The sequence below is a fragment of the Babylonia areolata genome, chromosome 11 (assembly GCF_041734735.1).
Source record: "Babylonia areolata isolate BAREFJ2019XMU chromosome 11, ASM4173473v1, whole genome shotgun sequence".
Lineage (NCBI taxonomy): Eukaryota > Metazoa > Mollusca > Gastropoda > Neogastropoda > Buccinidae > Babylonia > Babylonia areolata.
In genome coordinates this window covers 36,231,930-36,242,089 of record NC_134886.1, presented here as the reverse complement: position 1 = coordinate 36,242,089, position 10,160 = coordinate 36,231,930, and the positions used below count along the sequence as shown (strand labels likewise).

At 44.0% G+C, this 10,160-nt stretch overlaps 1 protein-coding gene and 1 long non-coding RNA gene across 2 annotated transcripts in view; one reads left to right on the top strand and one right to left on the bottom strand.

Moving 5' to 3' along the window:
- The first annotated feature begins 3,543 nt into the window (after nucleotides 1-3,543).
- Nucleotides 3,544-5,728, top strand: LOC143287707 (uncharacterized). Its single transcript, XR_013055988.1, has 2 exons — nucleotides 3,544-5,156; nucleotides 5,246-5,728. It is a non-coding gene; the product is annotated as an uncharacterized LOC143287707 (long non-coding RNA).
- LOC143287706 (uncharacterized) overlaps nucleotides 4,158-10,160 on the bottom strand; it is a 107,172-nt gene continuing 101,169 nt past the window's right edge. Inside the window, exon 2 of the mRNA XM_076595921.1 lies at nucleotides 4,158-7,527. Coding sequence (XP_076452036.1) covers nucleotides 6,085-7,527 — 1,443 coding nt within the window. The 3' untranslated portion in view covers nucleotides 4,158-6,084. The remainder of the gene's footprint in view (nucleotides 7,528-10,160) is intronic.

Genomic DNA, 10,160 nt, shown 5'->3' with positions numbered 1-10,160 from the left:
CTTTTGTGTTCAGGTAATATTTAAACTAGGCCCAACACTCCGCTTATATCCCAGATTGACATTAGTTTACAGTTGGGCCAACAGCAAAGTGACAGCTGTGTTATCAATGGTTTCTCCAATGCAATGGAAATCATTTACAGCTTAATCTTTTGTGAAAGACTATGGCTCTCAGACTAGGAGGCAAAACTGCACTGGCTCTTAGTGCTGCAGCCTTGGGGGCTAGTTGGCTTTTGGGAACCATCCCAACGCCGACTGTCCTAAAACCATCTTGGCCGAGAGAGTGGAGATGTAACTTGGGCAAGACGTTCTCCACCATAATCAAATTTTAGCCAAATGACTGACTGTCAGCAGCTTGGTCACAGACTTCGCTCATAATAGGTGACGTAATGTCATTTTTACGTCATCTGTCCGACCTTACATGACGTCTTCTACTTCGTAAATATATCGTGTTCTAAATATTCTTTCAATTGTCTATATACACATCTCTCACTCTCTCTGTGTATCTCAGTGATCGTGTATAACCACTACGACGACAAACCGGACTGGTAACTGCACGAATTCAGGGTTCACAAGGAAAACCCATGGATGTCGCTTCTCGTGTTCAGTCCAACAAAAAACCGTCCCAATGTTACGTATCCAGAACAGTTCTCTTCTTTTCAGCTCTTCCACTCGGTTGACCTGCTCCAACGCTGTCACCTGTAAAAAGCTGAGGCTGTCCGTAGGTGGAAGGAACATGCGTGGCGATATATATATATATATATATATATATATATATATATATATATATATATATATTGTATTTTGTATTTCTTTTTATCACAACAGATTTCTCTGTGTGAAATTCGGGCTGTTCTCCCCAGGGAGAGCGCGTCGCTATACTACAGCGCCACCCATTTTTTTAATTATTTTTCCTGCGTGCAGTTTTATTTGTTTTTCCTATTTGACGTGGATTTTTCTACAGAATTTTGCCAGGAACAACCCTTTTGTTGCCGCGGGTTCTTTTACGTGCGCTAAGTGCGTGCTGCACACGGGACCTCGTTTTATAGTCTCATCCGAATGACTAGCGTCCAGACCACCACTCAAGGTCTAGTGGAGGGGGAGAAAATATCGGCGGCTGAGCCGTGATTCGAACCAGCCCGCTCAGATTCTCTCGCTTCCTAGGCGGACGCGTTACCTCTAGGCCATCACTCCATCACATGTGTGTGTGTGTGTGTGTGTGTGTGTGTGTGGATAGAAAGATATAGATATACTGCTTTAAACTCAGCACTGTTTCATGTATTTACTACAAGTTCGTTGCGTTCTGTGTCGCCTTGACATGTACGTTGTCCCCATGTGTTGTTTGCCTTTCATCCCTTTTGTTTTGGTTTTGGGGTTTGTTTGTTTTTTCTCTGCTGATTCCATGGGGTATTATTTGAATAAATCTTGACTTCCAATCTTCACTTGACAGCATAATCTGCTCTCCATTGCGGCTTGATGTTCTTCAAAAATGCACACAATTATATGATAAAAAAAGATAAATTGGCTGTCTCTGTAGACTGGATTGCTCGCGCGCCAGGTTTTTGTGTCTATCTGTCTATCTCTGTCTCTGTCCCTCTCTCTCTCTCTCGGTCCCACTGAGAACATAACATATCATCCACATGGTTTCGTTTATTCGGGGCGAACTCGTCCTTTTCCTTCCCACAAAGAGTGCCTGGCAGGGGGGTCATTCATATTCCGTTCTGTTCGGCTGCGAATGTCTGCAAGTTTTGTGACAATCTGCAGATAATGCCACCGAGACACATCCCTCCTTCCCCTTCCTTTCGTAGCTACCACCCCACCCCCCGTACATCCCCCTACACCCACCCACACCCCCCGTACCCCGTCCTCTCCTCCCATCCGGCCTGCCCCTTGTTGACGTCAGCAAGGCATGCAGCCTGCGGTTACTGATGACAGTGAGGAGGAACCCACCTGCTGCTGGTATCGCTGCCTTCTTTTTGCTTTTTCTTTTTTTTTTCTTTTCTTTTCCTGGGATGATTTTGTAGGTAATTAGGTCAGCGTGTCCTTTCTTTTAGCAATTACTTTCAAACAAACAACAGCGATGTAAAAGTTGTTTGACAACAAAAAGCATGCAAGTGGTGTTTAGTTGTTGTTTTGTGTTTTGTTTTGTTTTGTTCTGTTAGGAGTTAAAATGCTATTGTTTTAATTTCGATGTTTTTTCTCAGTCTGAACGAAACAAGGGGTAGAAGAAATGGACTACTGGCATGGGAGGAGAAGAAAGAGACTATTTTCGTAGTCAGAGTACAAAACAAAACAAAGAAAGTTTGAAAGAACAGTATGCACGGACCTTTTTGTTCTTCGATAGAATACACTGGGACTAGGATATTGCAGCTAAAATTTATAGTTTCCCTTTGCTGTGTTTGTTCTATCGTTGCCAGTGCTTGTGTGTCTGCGACACATCTCGCTGATCATGAACACAGTGCGACTTTCTCGTCACTGCACTGTAGTGCTCGACCTGGTCTGGTGAGGTCTCGTTGGGATTTTTACATAAATAAAGCTAAGTAAGTCCAATCAGAACAGGCACTACTGAAGTGACTCCTCAGCAGCAGTGCGGGGTCTCCTCTGGTGTGTGGTCTCATGGCGACCTAACATCGATGGCTCCTCGTGGAATGCCAGCACTGGGACTGCGACGGACGAACCCGGGTGTGGCTGTGTATTGGGGACTCGGATGAGCGGCGTGGGAGTAATGCCACTGAAACGGTGCAGATGATGGGACAGCAGATAAAAAAAAAAAAGGGGGGGGGGGTGAGATGGTGTCACCGTAAAAAAAAGAACGTCCTCTTCTAATTCTCGTTCGTTAGATGGACACCCCCTAGTCTCCACGATGAAGGCATCTATACGCTGCGGCTCCTTTACACGGCCCTAGAGCTTCCGGGTTAGAGAGGGGAAAAAAGAACAATAGCAACTTACAATTCTGGTTTTAACTGAATGTTGACGGGCGCAATAGCCAAGTGGTTAAAGCGTTGGACTGTCAATCTGAGGGTCCCGGGTTCGAATCACGGTGACGGCACCTGGTGGGTAAAGGATGGAGATTTTTACGATCTCCCAGGTCAACATATGTGCAGACCTGCTAGTGCCTGAACCCCCTTCGTGTGTATATGCACGCAGAAGATCAAATACGCACGTTAAAGATCCCGTAATCCATGTCAGCGTTCGGTGGGTTATGGAAACAAGAACATACCCAGCATGCACACCCTCGAAAACGGAGTATGGCTGCCTACGTGGCGGGGTAAAAACGGTCATACACGTAAAAGCCCACTCGTGTGCATACGAGTGAACGTGGGAGTTGCAGCCCACGAACGCAGAAGAAGAAGAAGAAGAACTGAATGTTGGTGGATACGTGCAGGACATAAGGAGGGCTGAAATCTTCAACACCATTCACACAACAGACAGACACACACCCCTCACGCGCTCAATCTGTGACTCAGTCTGCTTGCTCCCATTCATCAACTCACTCAGGAACAAATGCAGAACGAAGAAGCAAGGTTGTTATAACGCAGCTTTTTACTGGATAAAGGTTGCCTGGGGAAAGGGATTTCTTTCCTTTTTTTTTTCTTTTTTTTGTGTGTGTACAGGTCAGTGGCCGCCCATAGTCCCTGACCACACAGCACCACACCCAGATCCACACCACCCACCACCCTCTACCCTCCCAACCACACCTCCTCATACCTACTCGCACCTCTCCAACCCAGCACCATCGACTGTCACTTCAAAACTGCATATCCGTGGAAAGCGCAACACCTGAATTACGCATGAAAAATTATTTCCGTAAGTTTCTCTGTTGACTTCACACACTTAATTGATTCTTCTGCTGTTGAAAATAATTCTTTTTTTGTTTTTTCGTTTAAGAACAAACCTGAAAATAGGTTTGACGTCAAATAAGGTTGGTCGTTTGCTATCATTGACAGATATGGCAAAGAAAAAAAATGGTACACACTCACGACTGTTTTCGTTGCGATTTAAATTTCTCAACACAGAAAACCAAACGATCATATCACATTGCTGCAGATGGTGTCCTCTTTGAATACAAGGGACACAGGTTCAGATACGATGGGCACGAATAATTATGAGTATAACGTACGGTACAAACTGTTCCCTATGGGAGATAGATTTTTTTATGAGAAAGAACCGACACTTGTGCGGCATCTCATGCTCTCTGTCATCATTACCTATTGTTGATACACATGCACACAAAAAGCGCACAAAATTACGTATCAAAACAAAAGCTTTGAGAGACGGAGACAAACAGAGGCGGAGAGAGAAAACACACACACAGAGACAGAGAGGGACATAGAGAGTGAGAGACAGAGAGAAAGACAGTGAGAGACAGAGATAGACAGAGAAAGTAGACTGCCATTGAAAGAAACATTTAAGAATAAATAATACGTCGGCCGTGTAAGAATGGCATGCAAATGCACCAGGTGAAGTCCAACAATAAATAAGGTCTGACAGAAAACGACGACGCACCAACGAAAACGAAACACTATGCGTGCATTACGTGCAATAAACCGAACCACCAAGCCTATGCTCAGGTGCTGCTGTTCCGACCAAACCACATGTGGTTACAGCTATCGGTCCGTGATTCTCAATGCCAGAGAAAAAGTAATCTAGTAGAAAGAAGATTTTATCATTAGTGTTTGAGTGAGTGCCGAAATCTTGAGAGGATTGTTGTCCTTAAAGTGTTTGAGTGAGTGCCCGAAATCTTAAGAAGATTGTTGTCCTTGAAGTGTTTGAGTCAGTGCCCGAAATCTCGAGAGGTTTGTAGTCCTTTATGCCAGAGAAAAATAATCAAAGACGAAGGAAGATTTTATTATAAGTGTTTGAGTGAGTTCCCGAAATCTCGAGAAGGTTGTAGTCCTTAATGCCAGAGAAAAGGTAATCAAAGACAAAGGAAGATTTATCATAAGTGTTTGAGTGGGTGCCGAAATCTCGAGAGGTTTGTAGTCCTTAAAGTGTTTGAGTGGGTGCCGAAATCTCGAGAGGTTTGTAGTCCTTAAAGTGTTTGAGTGGGTGCCGAAATCTCGAGAGGTTTGTAGTCCTTAAAGTGTTTGAATGAGTGCCGAAATCTCGAGAGGTTTGTAGTCCTTAAAGTGTTTGAGTGGGTGCCGAAATCTCGAGAGGTTTGTAGTCCTTAATGCCAGACAAAAGGTAATCAAAGACAAAGGAAGATTTATCATAAGTGTTTGAGTGGGTGCCGAAATCTCGAGAGGTTTGTAGTCCTTAAAGTGTTTGAGTGGGTGCCGAAATCTCGAGAGGTTTGTAGTCCTTAAAGTGTTTGAGTAGGTGCCGAAATCTCAAGAGGCTTGTAGTCCTTGATGTCAGAGAAAAATAATCCAAGACGAAGGAAGATTTATAGGTGTTTGAGTGAATGCCGAAATCTCGAGAGGGTTGTATCCTTAATGCTAGAGAGAAAGTAATCAAAGACGAAGGAATATTTTATAAGTGTTTAGAGTAAATGCCGAAAAATGGATATGATTGTAGTCCTTGCTTGTTTGTATATAACCATCATAGATCGGGTTGAAATACGTTTCTGTAATAAAGCAGTGCTCTGTTGGACATTATGTTTAGTTCGAAACCGTTCAATAAATATATGAAATGAAAGTCTGTCTGTGATTTCAATAAATATATGAAATGAAAATCTGTCCGTGATTTTATATCCTTATTATGTTAACGCTAGTATGTCATCTTTTTTTTTCTATCTAAATAAAGGTAAATTTGTCGTTTTCTACGTTGTGTGGACTTGCTGTCGGCCGAAGTCAGTAAGAAATGTCAGATGAGCAGGCAATGGCATGGGGAGAGCGAAGAGGTAAAGGCAAGCTATGTAAAAAGTGGTTGTGTCCTTGGGAACTGTCTTCTCTTGGCCTTCACACACAGTCCTCTCTTGCTTTTCTGCTTCCCCAGTGTTAGCAACTGTTCCTTTCGTACTGTCCACCACGTCACTGGGGGCAGAGATGGAGGGCCAACTGTCAGGGACCTAAGGCAAGACAGACATCGCGGACATGATGGCACGTGACCAGAGGAGGAGGAGGAGGAGGAGGACGAGGCAGCCTAGGCCGTGCTGGTTTCTGGGGCTCGCTTCTTCACGCCGCGCACCTGAGTGCTCCCCACGTTGTCCAGACTCCGCTTGTAGCCGTGGACGTTGAACCCGCCAAGGTCATCGAACCCTCTCTTTTTGTAGCCATGCACGTTGAATCCGCCTAGATCGTCAAATCCCCTTTTGTAGCCGTGGACGTTGAATCCCCCCAGATCGTCAAATCCTCTTTTGAAGCCGTGGACGTTGAATCCCCCTAGATCGTCAAATCCTCTTTTGTAGCCGTGGACGTTGAATCCGCCAAGGTCATCGAACCCTCTCTTTTTGTAGCCATGCACGTTGAATCCGCCTAGATCGTCAAATCCCCTTTTGTAGCCGTGGACGTTGAATCCCCCCAGATCGTCAAATCCTCTTTTGAAGCCGTGGACGTTGAATCCCCCCAGATCGTCAAATCCTCTTTTGTAGCCGTGGACGTTGAACCCGCCAAGGTCATCGAACCCTCTCTTTTTGTAGCCATGCACGTTGAATCCGCCTAGATCGTCAAATCCTCTTTTGTAGCCGTGGACGTTGAATCCCCCCAGATCGTCAAATCCTCTTTTGTAGCCGTGGACGTTGAATCCACCAAGGTCGTCAAATCCCCTTTTGTAGCCGTGGACGTTGAATCCCCCTAGATCGTCAAATCCCCTTTTGTAGCCGTGGACGTTGAATCCGCCAAGGTCATCGAACCCTCTCTTTTTGTAGCCATGGACGTTGAATCCGCCAAGGTCGTCAAATCCCCTTTTGTAGCCGTGGACGTTGAATCCGCCAAGGTCGTCAAATCCCCTTTTGTAGCCGTGGACGTTGAATCCCCCTAGATCGTCAAATCCTCTTTTGTATCCGTGGACATTGAATCCTCCCAAGTCGTCAAATCCTCTTTTGTAGCCGTGGACGTTGAATCCTCCCAAGTCGTCAAATCCTCTTTTGTAGCCGTGGACGTTGAATCCCCCTAGATCGTCAAACCCTCTTTTGTAGCCATGGACGTTGAATCCTCCCAAGTCGTCAAACCCTCTCTTGGATGTCTGAAGGTCGGAGGTGTGCGCTTTGTCGTTGCCCTGCTTGCTGTCACCCCCGGAGCTCCTCTTGTAGCCGTGCACGTTGAATCCGCCCAGGTCGTCGAAGCCCCGTTTGAAGCCGTGCACAATGGTGCCGCCCAGGTCGTCGAAACCTCGCTTGTAGCCGTGCACGTTGAATCCGCCGAGGTCGTCGAAGCCTCTCTTGCCCTCCTCCGCCTGGGACTGGGCCTCAGGATGGTTGGAGGCCTCATCACTCCGCTTGTAGCCGTGCACCTGGAAGCCGCCCAAAGTGTCCAGGTAGCGTTTGCCGACATCACCGGCCTTGCTGACGTCATCCTTGGAGGAGGACAGCTGCGTCAATAGCCTGGCTACGTCACCACTGGAGGACACGTCACGAGCATCGCGGACCTGAAACAAGCGAGAGAAAAAAAGGAGCACTCAGTGAGTGAGTGACGCATAGCTGCTTGCTAGCCTGGAAACTTACATAAGACTTGTGACTCACCTCATGCAACATGCAGGTAAATGAATAACAGATAACAAAGCATGCCAATGGGGATTACCTTTTTGAAAACAATACACGGTCTGTGTTGCTGTGTCGCGGCGGATGATGATAGAAAAAAAAATACAACAACAAAAGACAGTAATAGCGCGAGGACTGATGCCGATGCAATATCTTACACTGAGAAAAGTATTTATCTATCTATTTACCTATGTCGTGAATAAACTGAATATTCTATTTTGCACCTCAACCCCTTCCAATAACAACAATAACAACAACAACAACAACAACAGTAAGAAGAAGAAGACTAAAACGAAGAAAACGAAAACATACACAATTTTTTCACTATATAACGACAATGTTGAAACAAAGCAAACGAACAAAACCAAACAAGCAGCTAAGCCAAAATCTGGTTAAGTACAATGGTTAAAAAACAAGAATCAACAGTAAATCATTACACTTTAGGCATATGGTCTGAGGCGCAAAGTATGACGATGATTATCTTGTCAAAACATGGGAATACAGAGTCAGCGTACAGGAAACACATTTCTAAAAATTTATTTTAAAAAAGATTTTAAAAAAAGAAAGAAATAAGAAGAAAGAAAGGAAAAATTGTTTCCGATGGACAAAGAAAAACACCAGGTAAACAAACGAAAAACAAAAACAAAAAAACCCACATCTTATCAGACAACAAAGACAATGAAGACAGGTCCTGCTTACAAAACAAAGAAGGCTAGAGTAAGAGCAACAGTCTGCACGCAAACAACATTTGACTCTAATGGAATGGTGATGGTACGGCATTTCCTCGTGCCAGACTGTCATCTGTCTCACCTGCAGTTACTAAGGACTGGATGGTGCCAGCACCCTTTGATTAAGATCAGACAGAGGAGCGCTAATTATACGTACTCTCTCTCTCTCTCTCTCTCTCTCTCTCTCTCTCTCTCTCTTCTAAATATAACGGTGCTGAGTGCGTTTGAAGTGTACCATTCAACTCCGGATTAATTACCTTTTTTTTTTCTTTTTTCTTTTTCTTTTTTTTTTTTTTTGGTCTGTTTGTTTGTTTCAGTGGAGAGAAGCTGCTGACATCACGTGAAGAGTACAATGTCTGTAATCACTTAAAACAAGTAAGTGCGAGAGATTTCGGCGTTGCTGACGCTAAAAGTTGTTAACTCAAACCTTTAATTGCTGAAACATATTGTTTGTTTGTTGTTGCTGTTGTCGTTGTTGTTTTGCTTGTTTGTTGTTGTTGTTTGGTGTGTTGTTTTGTTGTTGTTGTTGTTTGTTTTGTTGTGTGTGTGTGTGTGTGTGTGTGTGTGTGTGTTGTTGTTGTTGTTGTTGTTGTTGTTGATTGGGGTAGTTTTGTTGGTTTTTTGTTGTTGTTGTTGCTTTCTTCTTCTTTTTTTTTCTTTTCTTAAACCTGCAAACTTTGCGTCGTCATCATCCAGAAAAAAATCTATGGTCACTTCGTCACGTAACTAGATCCAATGGCCTTGCTGAAACCATCCGTCAGAGACCTGTTAAATTAAGGGAGGAAGACGGAGAGGGGGGAAGGGGGGGGGGAGACAAAAAAAAGTAAAAGAAAAAGAAAAAGCAAGGATTGACTGACAACATTGCAGGGTGGACGGGGAAACCATCTGCAGAAACCCAGGCTTGAAAAAACAAAGAAAGAAAGAAAGAAAGAAAGAAAAAACGATTGACTAACACCATTGCTGAAAGGACGGCTTTGACACATAAACAACACAGCTGAAAGAAGAAGAACAACAACAACAAACAAACAAATTTTGCGTAGGCCTAATCTGAAATTGATTCACAAAAGATTTCTTTTTTTTTTTGTTCTTTTTTGTGTAAGTTGTAATAAAAACAATATGCACTTGTGGATCGTATTACCGTACAGATCCCTGTAAACTTCAGACTCTCATTTCGTTCCATGCTTTCCAAAACGAGGAGGATGCTATTAACGAACACTCACTTCCTCAATCGCTCAGTTTCTATTAATGTTATCAAAGACAGGCAGTGCTTCTTCATCAAGTGTCAGAAAAACCTTGACAGCGCTGACTTCATTTCATGTGCCTCCCCTTCAGTAAAAGCAGTATGCAAAGAATTAACTCACTCAGTACGGCCAGTCCTCTCTTCTCCTCTACACAGACCCCTCGGATGTCCAGTGGGTGTCTGAATAACCCAACCTTTAGCTTCCGTCGTCAGAATTGTGGTATTCTTTGTCAACATTCACCTCTTCAGTATAAGAGTCTTCCGCTTGCAATATTTTGATGATGGTAATTGGGATGAAACGCTGTTAACGTCGTCTCTTTCGCCGTTCGTATGGAGAGAGTTAAAGAAAACTGTCTTTTAACATACCGAATTAAATAAAAGACTTCTTTTTATTGTATTATGTACTGTTTGTTCTATTTCGCTGATGAGGGAACGTTTTTTTCTTTTCTTCTTCTTCTCCCACCCCCCCCCCCCCTCTCCCCATGCCCCCTTCCATACCCCTCTACCCCCGAAAACAATGTAAATACCTCATTGAGAGCTCTTTCGAGATTTA